The sequence below is a fragment of the Oncorhynchus nerka genome, linkage group LG17 (genome assembly GCF_034236695.1).
Source record: "Oncorhynchus nerka isolate Pitt River linkage group LG17, Oner_Uvic_2.0, whole genome shotgun sequence".
Classification (NCBI taxonomy): domain Eukaryota; kingdom Metazoa; phylum Chordata; class Actinopteri; order Salmoniformes; family Salmonidae; genus Oncorhynchus; species Oncorhynchus nerka.
The window spans coordinates 17962940-17982198 of NC_088412.1; the positions used below are offsets into that span (position 1 = coordinate 17962940).

The window sequence follows — 19259 nt, forward strand, 5'->3', positions numbered from 1 at the left end:
ATAAGACCAGTGGGATAAGACCAGTGGGATACGACCAGTGGGATACGATCAGTGGGATGCGACCAGTGGGATGCGACCAGTGGGATGCGACCAGTGGGATGCGACCAGTGGGATAAGACCAGTGGGATACGACCAGTGGGATGCGACCAGTGGGATAAGACCAGTGGGATAAGACCAGTGGGATAAGACCAGTGGGATACGACCAGTGGGATGCGACCAGTGGGATACGACCAGTGGGATACGACCAGTGGGATAAGACCAGTGGGATACGACCAGTGGGATACGACCAGTGGGATACGACCAGTGGGATACGATCAGTGGGATACGACCAGTGGGATGCAGCCAGTGGAAAAAGACCAGTGGGATACGACCAGTGGGATGCAGCCAGTGGAAAAAGACCAGTGGGATACGACCAGTGGGATAAGGCCAGTGGGATAAGACCAGTGGGATAAGACCAGTGGGATACGATCAGTGGGATAAGACCAGTGGGATAAGACCAGTGGGATACGATCAGTGGGATAAGACCAGTGGGATAAGACCAGTGGGATACGACCAGTGGGATAAGACCAGTGGGATAAGACCAGTGGGATAAGACCAGTGGGATAAGGCCAGTGGGATACGACCAGTGGGATAAGACCAGTGGGATAAGACCAGTGGGATACGACCAGTGGGATACGACCAGTGGGATAAGACCAGTGGGATACGACCAGTGAGATAAGACCAGTGGGATACGACCAGTGGGATACGACCAGTGGGATAAGACCAGTGGGATACGATCAGTGGGATACGACCAGTGGGATAAGACCGGTGGGATACGACCAGTGGGATAAGACCAGGGGATTAAGACCAGTGGGATAAGACCAGTGGGATACGATCAGTGGGATGAGACCAGTGGGATACGACCAGTGGGATACGACCAGTGGGATACGACCAGTGGGATAAGACCAGTGGGATACGATCAGTGGGATACGACCAGTGGGATGCAGCCAGTGGAAAAAGACCAGTGGGATACGACCAGTGGGATGCAGCCAGTGGAAAAAGACCAGTGGGATACGACCAGTGGGATAAGACCAGTGGGATAAGACCAGTGGGATACGACCAGTGGGATAAGACCAGTGGGATACGATCAGTGGGATACGACCAGTGGGATGCAGCCAGTGGAAAAAGACCAGTGGGATACGACCAGTGGGATGCAGCCAGTGGAAAAAGACCAGTGGGATCCGACCAGTGGGATACGACCAGTGGGATCCGACCAGTGGGATACGACCAGTGGGATACGACCAGCGGAATGCGACCAGCGGGATACGACCAGCGGGATACGACCAGTGGGATCCGACCAGTGGGATACGACCAGTGGGATAAGACCAGTGGGATACGACCAGTGGGATACGACCAGTGGGATACGACCAGTGGGATAAGACCAGTGGGATACGATCAGTGGGATACGACCAGTGGGATGCAGCCAGTGGAAAAAGACCAGTGGGATACGACCAGTGGGATGCAGCCAGTGGAAAAAGACCAGTGGGATACGACCAGTGGGATAAGACCAGTGGGATAAGACCAGTGGGATACGACCAGTGGGATAAGACCAGTGGGATACGATCAGTGGGATACGACCAGTGGGATGCAGCCAGTGGAAAAAGACCAGTGGGATACGACCAGTGGGATGCAGCCAGTGGAAAAAGACCAGTGGGATCCGACCAGTGGGATACGACCAGTGGGATCCGACCAGTGGGATACGACCAGTGGGATACGACCAGCGGAATGCGACCAGCGGGATACGACCAGCGGGATACGACCAGTGGGATCCGACCAGTGGGATACGACCAGTGGGATGCGACCAGCGGGATGCGACCAGCGGAATGCGACCAGCGGGATACGACCAGCGGGATAAGACCAGCGGGATACGACCAGTGGGATACGACCAGCGGGATACGGCCAGCGGGATAAGACCAGCGGGATACGATCAGTGGGATAAGACCAGTGGGATAAGACTAGTGGGATACGACCAGTGGGATAAGACCAGTGGGATAATACCAGTGGGATAAGACCAGTGGGATACGATGAGTGGGATAAGACCAGTGGGATAAGACCAGTGGGATACGATCAGTGGGATAGGACCAGTGGGATACGACCTGTGGGATAAGAACAGTGGGATGCGACCAGTGGGATACGACCAGTGGGATAAGACCAGTGGGATACGACCAATGGGATACGACCAGTGGGATAAAACCAGTGGGATACGACCAGTGGGATAAGACCAGGGGATTAAGACCAGTGGGATACGATCAGTGGGATGAGACCAGTGGGATGAGACCAGTGGGATGAGACCAGTGGGATAAGACCAGTGGGATAAGACCAGTGGGATACGACCAGTGGGATGCGACCAGTGGGATACGACCAGTGGGATACGACCAGTGGGATAAGACCAGTGGGATATGACCAGTGGGATAAGACCAGTGGGATAAGACCATTGGGATACGACCAGTGGGATACGACCAGTGGGATAAGACCAGTGGGATACGATCAGTGGGATACGACCAGTGGGATGCAGCCAGTAGAAAAAGACCAGTGGGATACGACCAGTGGGATAAGACCAGTGGGATAAGACCAGTGGGATACGACCAGTGGGATAAGACCAGTGGGATACGATCAGTGGGATACGACCAGTGGGATGCAGCCAGTGGAAAAAGACCAGTGGGATACGACCAGTGGGATGCACCCAGTGGAAAAAGACCAGTGGGATACGACCAGTGGGATACGACCAGTGGGATAAGACCAGTGGGATACGATCAGTGGGATACGACCAGTGGGATGCAGCCAGTGGAAAAAGACCAGTGGGATACGACCAGTGGGATGCAGCCAGTGGAAAAAGACCAGTGGGATACGACCAGTGGGATAAGACCAGTGGGATAAGACCAGTGGGATACGACCAGTGGGATACGACCAGCGGGATACGACCAGTGGGATACGACCAGCGGAATGCGACCAGCGGGATACGACCAGCGGGATAAGACCAGCGGGATACGACCAGTGGGATACGACCAGCGGGATACGGCCAGCGGGATAAGACCAGCGGGATAAGACCAGTGGGATACGATCAGTGGGATAAGACCAGTGGGATAAGACTAGTGGGATACGACCAGTGGGATAAGACCAGTGGGATAATACCAGTGGGATAAGACCAGTGGGATACGATGAGTGGGATAAGACCAGTGGGATACGATCAGTGGGATATGACCAGTGGGATACGACCAGTGGGATGCGACCAGTGGGATGCGACCAGTGGGATACGACCAGTGGGATAAGGCCAGTGGGATACGACCAGTGAGATAAGACCAGTGGGATACGACCAGTGGGATACAACCAGTGGGATAAGACCAGTGGGATACGATCAGTGGGATACGACCAGTGGGATAAAACCAGTGGGATACGACCAGTGGGATAAGACCAGGGGATTAAGACCAGTGGGATACGATCAGTGGGATGAGACCAGTGGGATGAGACCAGTGGGATGAGACCAGTGGGATAAGACCAGTGGGATAAGACCAGTGGGATACGACCAGTGGGATGCGACCAGTGGGATACGACCAGTGGGATACGACCAGTGGGATAAGACCAGTGGGATACGACCAGTGGGATACGACCAGTGGGATAAGACCAGTGGGATACGATGAGTGGGATAAGACCAGTGGGATACGATCAGTGGGATATGACCAGTGGGATACGACCAGTGGGATGCGACCAGTGGGATGCGACCAGTGGGATACGACCAGTGGGATAAGGCCAGTGGGATACGACCAGTGAGATAAGACCAGTGGGATACGACCAGTGGGATACAACCAGTGGGATAAGACCAGTGGGATACGATCAGTGGGATACGACCAGTGGGATAAAACCAGTGGGATACGACCAGTGGGATAAGACCAGGGGATTAAGACCAGTGGGATACGATCAGTGGGATGAGACCAGTGGGATGAGACCAGTGGGATGAGACCAGTGGGATAAGACCAGTGGGATAAGACCAGTGGGATACGACCAGTGGGATGCGACCAGTGGGATACGACCAGTGGGATACGACCAGTGGGATAAGACCAGTGGGATACGACCAGTGGGATACGACCAGTGGGATAAGACCAGTGGGATAAGACCAGTGGGATACGACCAGTGGGATAAGACCAGTGGGATACGATCAGTGGGATACGACCAGTGGGATGCAGCCAGTGGAAAAAGACCAGTGGGATACGACCAGTGGGATGCACCCAGTGGAAAAAGACCAGTGGGATCCGACCAGTGGGATAAGACCAGCGGGATCCGACCAGTGGGATACGACCAGTGGGATACGACCAGCGGAATGCGACCAGCGGGATACGACCAGCGGGATACGACCAGTGGGATACGACCAGTGGGATCCGACCAGTGGGATACGACCAGTGGGATACGACCAGCGGGATACGGCCAGCGGGATAAGACCAGCGGGATAAGACCAGCGGGATACGACCAGCGGGATAAGACCAGCGGGATACGACCAGCGGGATACGACCAGCGGGATAAGACCAGCGGGATAAGACCAGCGGGATAAGACCAGCGGGATACGGCCAGCGGGATAAGACCAGCGGGATAAGACCAGCGGGATAAGACCAGCGGGATACGACCAGCGGGATACGACCAGCGGGATACGACCATTTGCTATAGCGTGCCCACAATGCCAGATGGGCTGTGTTTCACATTTTGGGACTATTCTATTGGTTGATTAAGCCAGGGAAACTTAATCAAGCAGAGATAAATTACTTACAATTATTATTATTTCAAATAGTATTTAAACCCAGGTTTAGATACAACCAGTGTTCAGGTCAGTGAGGGTTTAACAACCCAGGTTTAGATACAACCAGTGTTCAGGTCAGTGAGGGTGTTATAAACCCAGGTTTAGATACAACCAGTGTTCAGGTCAGTGAGGGTGTTAAACCCAGGTTTAGATACAACCAGTCTTCAGGTCAGTGAGGGTGTTAAACCCAGGTTTAGATTACAACCAGTCTTCAGGTCAGTGAGGGTGTTAAACCCAGGTTTAGATACAAGCAGTGTTCAGGTCAGTGAGGGTGTTAAACTCAGGTTTAGATACAACCAGTGTTCAGGTCAGTGAGGGTGTTAAACCCAGGTTTAGATACAACCAGTGTTCAGGTCAGTGAGGGTGTTAAACCCAGGTTTAGATACAACCAGTGTTCAGGTCAGTGAGGGTGTTAAACCCAGGTTTAGATACAACCAGTGTTCAGGTCAGTGAGGGTGTTAAACCCAGGTTTAGATACAACCAGTGTTCAGGTCAGTGAGGGTGCCATAAAGTATTTGATTTGGTTTGGGTTGTTCTACATGTCCACCGCTGTTCCCCTGCTGCTGTGAGCAGCTTCTCCTGATGAGGGGGGTGGGACGGTGGGAGGGCCAATCTAAGTCGGGCTCTGACAGGCTGAGTACTCCCTTTGTCCGACGTGTCACAGAGAGAGTCTCAGCAGCACAGGAGGCGTGAGTGGTGGGCAGCTTCGCCATGGTAACGGCAGTGACTATGCCGTCGCCCTGGTGACAGTGTACTTTGGCGGGGGGGGGGGGATACATGAGAGGCTGAACAGAAAAGGAAAGTGTGTTTGTCTGTGTGTGTTGAGTGGGTTGTGATTGTTCTTCCGTTGGGGCCTGAAAAAAGTGCACGTTCTCATAAAACGGAAAGTCCATATAGGAACTATAAATCATGTTATAAAGTTTGAATAGTGTAAGACTGACGCTATGCTACCACTTGTCTGCTGACGCTATGCTACCACTTGTCTGCTGACGCTATGCTACCACTTGTCTGCTGACGCTATGCTTGTCATTTGTCACACACACTGAATACACAGGAGACTCCCCAATGACCTGTTGTTGCATGTTCAGAATATTCCCTGATAGTTTTCTTGGAAAACTGAACTTTGTCATGTATCTTCTACCTTCCAGACAGGCTGGAAAGGAACATAAACAGTAGGACCACCAAAGTGACACACAGTACTTCTCCAAATGCCACATGCCTCTAAATAAATCATATTTGATAAACGAAATGTGTTCATTCAAAATGTTTTTACTACTTTATGATTGGTAAATAAAACTGAACCTACTCAATATTTTTTTTGACTGATTATTAGTAATTTGAGGTAGTGTGAACAGGACAAGCATTCAAAATATGTGTAGGACCATTAAGTGTTGTTTGTTCCCAAACACAAATATCTCAATTGTTTTCTTCATCTTTTCTAATCTGAATGAAGATTGAGATGTAGGGAGTGGATGGGCCCGGGGGACAGACAGAGGGACAGGGGGGTATTAGGGGTCTGGATTGGAGGATGTTGGGTGGGGGTATCATCTTACATCTCCCCCAGGGAAAGCCACATGATCCTGCAGAACGGGGAAGGGAAGAATAAAGATATTGGGCTACGGTCTGAGCACTCAATAAGAACCACATGTAGCAGAGAGGAAGAGGAGGAGGAGAGAGGGAGAGAGGAGGAGGGTGAGGGGGGCAGTAACTAAAGTCTCTGTGAGAGGAAAGAGAGTGCTGCTCTGAGCTTTCCTCACATTTTCAACAGGCTACGTGGGGGCCAGCATCTAAGAGACGAGGGAGACCTGGGGGTGTGTGTCTGTGTGGCTAGGTCAGAAAGTGTATGTGCCTTCTCGTCTGAGGGACAAAAGAGGAGTACAGAGATCTGTCCTATAGAAACCTCATCACTGGCCGTTGGGCTCAGGACTGGAAAAGACAGAGAGGTTCTGTCATTCTGTCGGAGGAAGAGGAGCTACACTTGTGATATTTTGATTCCGATAAAGAGGGTCAGAAGAGGAGAAAGGAGACATGTCACATGCTATCCTGAGAAGAAACTCCAGCAAGCAAGGTTTGCAGAACCTCTTGAAGTGAGTAAAAACATGAAACCTGTTTTTGGAGTAGAGATAGTTTAAATAGAGAAAGATAGTTAAGTATGCTGTTTTTCAGGTATGCTCGAGAAAAAAGGTGCTCAACTCTAGTAAATTGAGTCACAGCACTATGTTTGTAGCCTGCTAGAGTCCATTGCGTACCATAGCACGGCATATCGTACACTATACCGTGGTATGACGCAACTTTTAATTGAGGAACCACTGTATGTTAAACCATGCTAAACCATGTAGCCATATATCCCCAGTTCTGGCTAGCCAGCCTCTCTTTAGTGAACATGTTTGTCAGATCGAGCACCAGAGAGATGGATCAGTGTACTGTAGATGTTGGTCAGAGGTAGAGCCCACAGCAGCTTCCACAAATGTTCTCAGAGTAGGAGTGCTGATCTAGGATCAGCACACTTTTGCCTTCTATATCATAATGACTAAGAGGGGGGACCTGATCCTAAATCTGCACTCCTACTCTGAGTCGCTTCATGTATACAGACCCTGGGCTTTCTCCTGTTGCTATGATTACAGGAGGGGTAATTCAATGTCCACTGCCCTGGGTCTTATCACTGTTGACAACACAACCTGGACAGGGACTGGGACTGAAGTTAATCAAATACCACTACTGACTGTTTCCTTGTTGAGATTCAATGGCCACATGGGCAGTCTGTGGTTGTATTTGATTAACGTTTATAGAAAGAATATGGATTTCAGCAAACAAAGAAAGGCAAGCAACTTCAGAGGACAAACATAGGACAAACATTTTCCTAATAAAACATTTGTGAAGTATTGACCTTGGGCGAATCGATGTAGTCGGAGCTAGATTTCACAAAGACTAGTCTCGTCTCCAGTGAAGTTGGTGAAGTTCATCAGAAACTTCCTTCACCACGGAGTGGAGTTTTGTCAGCTAGGACTGAAGCAGTGCTTCTGACACCACAAACAGACCTTTACATCAGATCTCCTTGGTTGTTTGTTTTTCCTCTCGAAGACTCTGGGGGACAGGGAGGGAGAAAGAGAGAGAGAGAGGGACAGAGATAGGGAATAAGAAAGAGAGAGAGAGAGAGAGAGAGAGAGAGAGATAGGGAATAAGAAAGAGAGAGAGAGAGAGGGACAGAGATAGGGAATAAGAGAGAGAAAGAGAGAAAGAGAGAAAGAAAGAAAGATTATGAGATTGGTGCCCCAGGCTTTCGCTTCTGACTGAAACTGAGGCAAATTGGGGCTGTGAACTGTGTGAAAGGTGACAGGGGTGACATGGGCCACTCCCTTGTGAAAAGGGGCCGCTTACGGGTGGTTAGGTATTTCTCTTTATTTGACATTTCCTTTCCCCCAGTGTTACTCTGAGGGAGAGAGCCAGTAGTGAAAGTAAAGTGTAGGTGGTCTGTAAACCGATAGCCTCCATTTAGTGCAGGTCCAGAAATCACTCAACATTCAGATTCAGAGTGTTTAATAGTCACATGGTCAGGGTTGCAGGTGTGATTGCAGGGCACAGTGGAAGTCTTAGGCTTCCAGCTTCAACCCCCAGGACTAGTGAAATAAAATAATGAAAATGGTAATAAACAATAGAAATAGAAATATCACTATAACATGAAGGGGGGGGGGTAATTACACAATTAAAATACGAGAGACATGAAATAATATAGATTCCATCTATCGAGACCCATTTCAGTCTAATTTCCAAACAGCGGATCAGTCGATCCAGAGCCTTCCCTGATTGATCAAACATAGAACGCTGTTTGGGAAAGGGACCTTAAGACACTTCAACTGTCATGATTAACAAAAGAATAAGTGAAAGAGAGTAAATGAATGCAGAATTCAGTCTTCACTGAGAATTGTCTATTCAGAGTGTTCCAGTTTTGTCAATGGGAGAAGAAAGACAGGCTTGAGGATTTCCGGTGGAGCAGAGCAGGTGTGGTTTATGAAACAGCTGAGAGTTGAAGCTTAGGCACTTAGGCTGCTCAGAGGGTGTGGAAAGTTAGGAGGTGGGTAGAAGGCACTTTATCCAATGTCTTTAGGGAACATAAATACTATACAGCCAGGCCTGGGGGGGGCATCAAAACTGTGTTCCCACGAGACACTTGGGCTAATCCTCAGTGCAGATGTTCCCACTAGGAAAGTGGAGAGAGATGGATGACATCAGCTTCAGACAGACACTTCTCCATCCCAACCTTAGTGTCAGATAATGCCAAACCTCTCACACGCTTGTCTACATGTTCTGTTGCCCAAGATTTTTTATCAAGTGAGTCCCATCCCATCATTAGAAAGTATATGACAATGCCAAACCCTTGGAAGTGTTTATTATTTGTTTACTGTAACAAAAATATGGTTTACAGTTTGTTCATGATCCTTCATCCTCTTGATTAAATGTTATGTTGCCTCAGATTTACTATTAAGTGAGTCAGAAATACTGACTCAAATTTGAGTCTTATTGTTGGTGAAAAGCACCCTTACACTAAGCAGTGAAACTGTCCCAAACTTCAGCTTCTACCAAGAGGAGGTATTCACAGTAAAACCACATTAAAACCTCAAAGAGCGCTGTGTCGATACCAATAAAAGCAAACAGAACACAAATGGAAACAATCTCAGAAAAAGCCGTGGCCTCTAAACACGTTTTATCTGATGTTGTGCCATTCATCAGAATGGGTCAAGGAAGGAATGTGAGGTGGATCTGTTTTGAATGAAGTCAGAGAGAGACATATATAGAGACAGAGAGAGACAGGGAGAAACATGGAGAGAGAAAGAGAGTGAGAGAGAGATGGAGTGAGAAAGAGAGGGTGAGAGAGTGAGAGCGAGAGAGAGAAAGAGACAGAGCTTTTCTCTTTTCCGTCTTCTCTCATCTCTGATCCTCCATCACTCCGAGGTTTGTGATGAGATCATTCACAAGGCATCCAGGGAAGCGTCAAGCAGAGCAAGCCTGTCTGTTTTGTGCACCCTTCTGCTAGCCTGCATTAATGCACACACTCATACTACAGACCCACCCCACCTTGGCCTGTTCACCCCTATGCTAGCCTGCGTCTATATTGTCTATATGTAGACTATGTGTAAATGTATATTTTGTCTATTGCAGGCAGCGCCATTTCGCAAAGATAAATTCTGGGTATATTAAAATGCCCTTGGCGAATAAAGGCAATTCTGATTCTGATCAATACAGGCACATTAATACTACAGATCCACCCACCTCAGCCTGTGACCTCGGTGGATTAGGTGTTCTCTCTGTTTTACGATAGGGGGGGAGAGAGAAGAGACAGAGGAATGTGGTGGGCTTTACCAGTTGAGTGAAAAGGCAATGAACTCTGACTATGTCCCAAATGGCACCCTGTTCCCTATATAGTAAATGATGTTTGACCAAGGTTCTCCGTTGCCCTTGCCCTGGTGTGCCTTACCAAAGGTTGTCGGCTTTTGGAGGGCAACAGGGGAAAGCAAACACCCAGGTGTTTCCCTCTCCACAGATCACTCTCTTTAGAGCAGGAAGGGAAAGAGGTGATAGACAGACTGGCTTTCTGACAGTTATCTCTCCTGCCTTGGTCAGTTAAGATCCTATAGGATAAGATAGACTCAGTGGTGGATGGATTTTTATCTCTATCGGTCTCACCATGGACTTAAAACCATCAAATCCCACACAGTGAGATAAGATGGTGCAAATGGATTCACCAGACCTGCTCATTGAACAGCTGTATCAGGGTATTCCATGCAGTTGAGACCAACGCCGCATTAAGACGCTTTATGTTGGTGTTTTGCTTTATTTTGTCAGTTACCTGTGTGTAATGAGCTTTGACTAAAGCCCGTAGGTAAACAAACCAAAAGGACCCTGGTGTTCCCAGACTGTAGTAAATGAGCTGTGCTCCATTTGGGCTCTGCACGGGGGGCCAGTCGAGAGCCATAACATGGCGATTAGTGATTACTGTCTACTCTACTGGCTTACAGGGGGAGCCCAGGCAGGCCTGTGTCCATGGCAGCCAGAGCAGGCTAGTGGGATGAGCTATAGGAGGACAGGGTCATTGTAATGGCTAGAATGGAATAGATGGAACAGTCAAACTTGGTTTCCCTGTTTGATGTGTTTGATACCGTTCCATTTATTCAATTCCAGCCATTACAATGAGCCCGGCCTCCTATATCTCCTCTCACCAGCCTCCTCTGATGGCAATGCAGTCAGATTGCCTGGCAGTCACCTCCATGGTCATAGTTCATCCTCCCCAGGTGGCCGTGTGTAAACGTCTGCCATAAACATGTTGCGTTTCACTGAAAATGACCAGCCATTTTGGAATGACTGGAAAGTGTCATGATGATGTGGCATTCATAGTAGACTTTCATTCGTTTGAGTAGAGACACATAAGGCTACAGCTGACTTGGTTTTAATCTGTAGTTCAAGTTAGTTCATGGCAGTGTGAATTGGCAAAAGCTCCTCTCAGTTAGTGACTTGTTCACTCGATTCTTGGAAAAGTAATCTCCTCAGTATCGTCAACAACATAGTATTGTGTCTGGCTGATGTAATGGTGTCCACATAGCAACTGTTCTAACTTGTTTCATGACAACCATGACATCATCCTGGATATTTTTCCCAGCCCCCTCTCTTCAGTTTCTGTCTGTTTGGCTTTTAATAGAGGAAGGACACCATGTTATTATATAATCGTTCAGCGAGTAGCGAAGAGCTAAACAAGTGTTCTGAACCTTTCTAACTTTAAGATAATAATGACTGTGGTTTCCTGTGAAATACTTGCATCTCTAGTCAAGTATTACGTACAATGGTCAAGCAAAGGGTGTGTGTGTGTGTGTGTGTGTGTGTGTGTGTGTCCATGTAAATGCTACACAACAGAAGGAATATATGGCTCGGTCATAATTTTGGCTCTAATTTTCACAGTGTGGCAGGAAACCCGGTGTGTCACAGTGAGATGTTAGGGGTCACCTCTCTTCCTGTACTCCATTGATCTTTGTGATCTCCGGGTGGCCAGTCAATCATCTTTAACAGCCAGGTGTCAAACCTAACAAGGGAGTCAGAGATGGAGAATGAACTACCAGAGGGGTTCACATTTTGTTCCATAATCATTCCAACCCTCAGTGCATTTGAAGGCTTTATTGCTGGGGTAGATCATGTCATTAACTTCCAGAGCAAAATTCACTCGGGCTGCCTGCAACCCGCACTTTGCTAACCAAATACAGTACATTATCATGAAACATGGTTATTGCTTGTGATCCCCTGACTGCTGTTTAGACCGTCAAACTTCTCCCAATATCTGAACCTCCAGTCTGAAACCCAGGAGTGGCCTTTTTCTGTTAAATTTGTTGGTGGCCTATGCTCTAGGAGGAATAAAATCCCTCAGTAAGTAAGATTTGGTATGGTCCCTCAGATCCTCAAGAAGTTCTACAGCTGCACCTTCGAGAGCATCTTGACTGGCTGCATCACCGCCTGGTATGGCAACTGCACCGCCCTTGACTACAGAGGGTGGTGGGGATGGCCCAGTACAGAGCCTTCAGAAAGTATTCACACCCTTTGACTTTGTCCACATTTTGTTGTGTTACAGCCTGAATTTCAAATGGATTCAATTGAGACTTTGTGTCACTGGCCTACACACAAAACAGATATTGAATATCCCTTTGAGCATGGCAAAGTGATTAATTACACTTTGGATGGTGTATCAATACACCAAGTCACTACAAAGATACAGGCGCCCTTCCTAACTCAGTTGCCGGAGACAAAGGTACTCAGGGATTTCATCATGGTGACTTTAAAACAGTTACCGAGTTTAATGGCTGTGATAGGAGAAAACTGAGGATGGATCAACAATATTGTAGTTACTCCACAATACTAACCTAATTGAAAAGAAGGAAGCTTGTACATGATATATATTCCAAAACTGTAAAGCCCTAAAGTAAACCTGAAAAAAATGTGGCAAAGAAATTAACTTTATGTCCTGATACAAAGCATTGTTTGTGGCAAATCCAAAACAACACACAACTGAGTACCCCTCTTCATATTTTCAAACACGGGGTGGCTGCATCATGTTATGGTTCTGCTTGTCATAAGTTTATTTGGGCGGATAAAAATAAAGCACAGGTAAAATCCTAGAGCAAAATCTGGTTCAGTCTGCTTTCCACCAGACACCGGGAGACAAATGAATCTTCCAGGAGGACAACAACCTAAAACACAAGGCCAAATATACACTGGAGTGGAGTTGCTTACCAAGATGACATTGAATGTTCCTGGCTGACCTAGTTATAGTTTTGACTTAAATCAGCTTGAAAATATATGGCAAGACTTGAAAATGGCTGTCTAGCAATGATCAACAACCAATTTGACAGAGCTTGAAGAATTTTTGCAAATATGGTACAATTCAGGTGTGCAAAGCTCTCAGAAACTTTCCCAGAAAAACTCACAGCAAGTAATCACTGCCAAATGTGACTGTAATCTATTGCGTACTTATCTAATGAATATATATGAATGTTTATTTTCCATGAATTTTATACAAATGTTAGAAATGTTCTTCCACTTTGACATTACATAGTATTTTGTGTAGATCGTTGACAAAAAAATTGCAATAAATTTGAATCACACTTTGTAAAAACCATTTGGGGGGAGGGGGGGGGTATGAATACTTCTTGAAGGCACTGTACATATCTACCTCAAATACCTCATACCCCTGAACATTGATATGGTATTGGTACTCCTTGTATATAGCTTCATTCTTGTGTGGTATATTTCCTCATGTGTTTTTCACTTTCTTACTTAACCTCTTACCTCTACCTGGGACGCTTGCGTCCCAACTAGAGCTCTGGAAATGCAAATGCGCTACGCTAAATGCTAATAGTATTAGTTAAAACTCAAAAGTTCATTAAAATACACATGCAGGGTATCAAATTAAAGCTACACTCGTTGTGAATCCAGGCAACAAGTCAGATTTTTAAAATGCTTTTCGGCGACAGCATGAGAAGCTATTATCTGATAGCATGCACCAATACACTACAACAGAAAAGCACAGCAGGGGACGTAAACAAAATAATTAGCATTTCGGCGTTACACAAACCGCACAATAAAATAGAAAACAGTCATTACCTTTCACCATCTTCTTTGTTGGCACTCCTAGATGTCCCATAAACACTATTGGGTCTTTATTTCAATTAAATCGGGCCATATAAAGCCAAGATATCGTTATATGTAGACTGTGTGATAAACGAAAAAAACAGCGATTTCACAACGTAACGTCATTTTTAAAATTCAAAAAGTAGACGATAAACTTTCACAAAACACTTCGAAATACGTTTGTAATGCTACTTTAGGTATTAGTAAACGTTAATAAGCGATAAAAATCATCCGTAGGCGATGTACATATCATTAGCTGTCGTCTTGGAAAAAATTTCAGGAGAGAGCTCTTCCGGAATGATCTGGGCGGAGACCGGAGGTACGTCGTGCCCCTCTTTCGGTTCAACCAAGAATCAAAGAGGATTAAATTCACAAGATACTCGACTACATGGGGATGCTGTGGGAGTTGAATGCTCGGTCTTATCTAATTCGGCTCACTGTTAACAATTGCTGGAAGTGGCGCAAGGATATTTATTTCCATTTTCTGTGATCAGGTTTTCCTGCGCTTTCCGATGTAACGCACGTTATGTAATAGCCACAGTCGTGATTTAACCAGTTTTAAAAACGTCCGAGGGTTTCCTATACACACATTCTAACCATATGAACGTACTATATTCCTGGCATGAGTAGCAGGGCGCTGAAATGTTGCGCGATTTTTAACAAAATGTTCAAAAAAGTAGAGGGTAGGAGCAACTAGTTAACTCTGCATTGTTGGGAAAGAGCTTGTAAGTAAGCATTTCACTGTATTCAGTGCATGTGATAAATTAAATGTGATTTGATAAGTAAATAAGTCTGTCAGAAAGGTGAAGCATCTGGCAGTTCCCACTCCAAGAACTCTGCTAATCACACTCCCCTGTGACACACAACACCGACCCATCTGGTCTGGAGAGGCAGTTGTCTGTTTGTTTTCAGTTTTGTGTGGAGACAACAGTGGCATGCTCAGGCTTGCTTTAGATCCACTTAACAGTCTAACTGTCGGAATCTGGCTCTTTGGCCCTGCGGCTTTTGAACATTATTTAGAGGAAGTTGAGATTAGATGTCGTTACAATTGTCAGGAAAGGCAACATAAGCCCCAATGTAAACCAGATTCTTTGGCGTGTCTTTCCTCACTGCTATTCCCCCCCACCTCCCACGGTTGCAGATCCAGAAGACAAACGGGGTGAGAAAATGGGTCTCTTAGATTAGGTTTAAACAAGGACAGGTTTAGACAGTGAGTGAAAGAGGATGACAAAGAAAGAAAAGCCATCGATAATCCAGTCACCAACAGATTAATGACATCATCATCTGAGTCAAGACGTTTGACTGGTGCCAAGAATGAGATAATCCCATAATGCAAATGAAAGGAAAAAGAATGATAGGTATAAGAAGTTAAGTCCGACTGCCACATCCTCTAATACCATACCAAATGAGATGGTGTGCCTGCGTTCTTGTCTCCACAATGGTTGTGTTGTGTCAACATTTTTGAGGAGACAAAGTCAAAAATGATCCTTTGTGTCTCAATTGACATATCAAATGAGTTATACATCAGTTTTTCAACCCGTCCGTGAAGTCGCCTTTGTGAAACCATGACAATACTTCCTGGTTCATCCATCAGTCAGTGGTGTTGGGCACTTGGTTATCAGCTCATTTTCCCCTGGCCACCAGTTCTGATTGTGAAGGAAACCAACATTGAAAATAGTGGAACGTATCTGGGTAACCTAGATCCAGCTGTGCTCTGACTCTTTCCCTTTCACAAAAAACCCTGTGATTAGCGGTGTGGGTGTGGGGTGTGATTTTACGGACCATCCCACCTTCATGGACCTTTATATGGGGTGTTGTGAAAGGGAGAGTCACTGAAGCAGATGGCCTCAGGTGGTGGTAACACAAACGCCCCGGGGCCTGGGACACATTAGGGCCCTATTAGTGACCTGAGACTGCCTTAATTGACCCAGAAGCCGAATGCATGTGAGTGTTGTCATTTGACACCCTGACACACAGATGGAACCTATTGACCAGGCAGTTCTCCTGCATTCACCCTTATAGGCTCATACCATGGCCCTCGCTAGCTACACAGCAGAGACGTACAGCAGACAAGTCTGTAAGTGCTGTAAACTATCTGCTCATTACATTGAAAAATAGATGTCTTGAACTTCCTACATTTACTCTGAGGCTAGTACCATGACCCCTTCATTACAAAACAGATAAACAGTACAGCCGACAAGTCCATAAGTGCTGTGGAATCTGCTCTTCATAAATACAGAAAACTAGATGTCATGCACTACATTAGTGAGGATGCACTTTGAACCCTTTTTGAATCCCAAGGGGAGTTTGGTTTGGTCTGACGTGGAGAAAGTGGTTTACACTTTTGTGATAAATGTGTTGTTGCAGTAAAATGCAAACATGAGTAGAACCACATGTGTGTGTATGTTTACTAGTGAGATAAACACAGGGGGGTGCAGTAGAATTTCCGATGTTCTGTTGGGATGTCATCGCTCATCCGTGACGAGCTGAATGCTAGGAGGTCTGAGGCAGATGTTCTCCTGGCAATCTCCCTTCTCCAGGAATGAACAGGCCATTGTTTAGAAACATCTTCTTGGGAGAGCCCAGGACAATGACTCATGGGATCCAACCATGTCGGGCACAAAAAACTCAAAGACCCATGGGGGTGAAAAGCATTTCTCAGTAAGGTTCTAAAGCTATAGTCTGGGATTTTGAAAGCTGTTCAATGGTCATTACAATTCTTACTATATTTCTTCCTTAGCCTCATCTCTCAAGTGGAGGTGACCCATTTTGTTATTTTACAAATCACAGACTGTAGCTTTAAACAAATATTTTCACCCCGTCTCTCGCCCCACAGAATAACCACCCAGAGGAGCGTGGAGGATGCAGAGGAGGTGGAGCGAGAGCGTCGGCGGAGGGCCCGGGAGTCCTTCCGCAGTATGGGCAGCAGCAGTACCTTGGGCCCTGGAGGCCCCTCACTGGACAATGGGGCCTTGACGGAGGATGGCCTGTAAGTACCCAAGTACTATACTATGACTCATCAAGCATGATAATGGTGTTATTGAACCTTGTAGATCAGGCATGACTCATCTCCTATCATCCCTGTTCCACAACCAAACATTACTCACTGACCCACCAGGGTTGGGCTGAATTCGAAGTGAAGACAGTCAATTCAGGAAACAAACTAAAATTACAATTCAATTATCAAAAAAATGGCATTTATATTCAATGTCTTCTCAATAAACTGAAAAGTAGAAACTATTTATTTCAAAATGATTTACATTTCTGAATGTTAAATTCAAATCACTTCTTAATAAATTGTCTGCCTTCAATTTGAACGGAGCCCAACCTCGTGACCAACTCATTCATGTCACATCTCCCACATCCAAACTACAGTTTGTTTCTATTATGTTTTGTCTTGTGCTGAAGCAGCTGATATAATGATTTATATGAAGGGCTGTTTGTCAGATTTCCTGGCTGTGGAGCCAGGTAGTGTAGCGGTTAAGAGTGTCGGGCCAGTAATTGAATGGTCAGTGGTTCAATTCCTGAGCTGACTAGGTGAAGAATCTGTCAATGTACCCCTTGAGCAAGGCTCTTAACCCTAAATGCTTATGAAAGTTGCTCTGGATAAGAGTATCTGCTAAATTACTAAAATGCAATAATACCATGGGAGTTATACTGGGATAGTTACTTCCCCTTGTTTGCTATACATTCAGTTGTTTATGGGTTTGCTCCACTATCCTGAGGATGTGTGGTTACAAAAAAACAAATATTTCCACTAATCCCCACATGCCTCCTTTTCTCTCTCTCTCTCTCTCTCGTTTGGCCATCTCTCTCGCTCTCTCCCTCTCTCCCTCTCTCTTTCTCTCCCTCACACGCTCATTCTCTCACTCTATTCTCTCTCTCTCTACCTTACTGGTTGATTCACTCTCTCCATGCAAAGAAGAACACACAGCTGCATTTCTCATTACAGCAGCTCGGAAGAATGTTTACGACAGAGCGTCTTGGGAAACTACTACTATCATGGCCTTTAACTGACACACTTTCTCCAAAGGGGAGAAGAAAGAACAAATACAGCCCTAGATCATGACAATGCCTCCACGTTTTTAAACCATAATGAGTGACTTGACATGAGGTAAAGTCACTACACTCAGTGTAGTCTGTAATTTTGGATTGATCATAAAACAGGCATAGTAACATTTTCAAACTGTTTCAAGGACTCCCTGTTTCCTCTTTATCCCTAAGGGGGATAAATTATAAATGATACAGTTGAATAATAGTTCAGAAGACCAAACGTCAAAACAACCGTGAACACTGGTTTGGGGTTTGCTGTTATTTGATCTCTGTGTCGTTGACTGTGTACTGCTCTCTCAACAATGTAATTGCCAGCCGAGATTCAGACCAGGTTCCTTCCTCTTTGTTTTCAAAGTCATTACAGTAACATGACATTACAGAGCCATTACACAAATATTCCTTTCCAACAGGTGCCTGTGGTTTGTTACCAGAGAGCTTTTGGTGTCAGAACTAACCACTTCATAACAACATCTGCATGACTAAACACCTGAAGAATCCAACCACCACAATTACTGCTCATCATTCCTAATTGTCCATTAAATATATGTTAATATATATATAAACTACCATCTGGAAACATCAATTTACTTTAGTAGCTAACCTACTTAATTATAATTGGAATGCCTGGAGGGAGCATTGCGTTCAGCCAGCTCCTGCAAAGATGAAACAGACTTTCATTTCAGGACTGTTTAAATGAACGGAGGGTTAAGAATATATATATATATATATATATATATATATATATATATATATATATATATATATAATATAATATAATATAATATAATATAATATATATATATATATATATATATATATATATATAATATATATATAGAAAGAGAGAGAGAGAGAGAGAGAGAGAGAGAGAGAGACAGACAGAGGTGCGCTGCTAATCTGTTCTTCGTTAAAGATAGAATTCTTTACTCTACCTGGTAATTGATAGAAGGTTCATGGTTTTGTTCAGCCAGGTGCAGATGTTCAGACTAACCTGTGAAGTTTAAACCTCTTATGGCTGCGATCCCTGTACAGGGATCAACAACAGGGGAAATTGACAACTAAAAATACAACGTCATAACATTAAACATTCTTGAAAATGCAAGTGTCTTACACCCTTCAAAAGATTAGGATCTTGGTAATCAAACTACGTTTTCCGATTTAAAATAGCTATTACAGAGAACAAATACCATGCTTTTGTTTGAGAAGAGCGATCAAC

General features: G+C 45.6%; 1 protein-coding gene across 2 annotated transcripts in view; it reads left to right on the plus strand.

Annotated features, from left to right (window-relative positions):
• The first annotated feature begins 6521 nt into the window (after positions 1-6521).
• The window catches only part of lsp1a (lymphocyte specific protein 1 a), a 42687-nt gene continuing 29949 nt past the window's right edge, over positions 6522-19259 (plus strand). Inside the window, exons 1-2 of one of the 2 annotated variants that reach the window (XM_029649281.2) lie at positions 6522-6912; positions 16827-16979. In XM_029649281.2, the coding sequence (XP_029505141.1) occupies positions 6854-6912; positions 16827-16979 (212 nt within the window). In that variant the 5' untranslated portion in view covers positions 6522-6853. The remainder of the gene's footprint in view (positions 6913-16826; positions 16980-19259) is intronic. The other variant, XM_029649280.2, reaches the window with a different exon arrangement.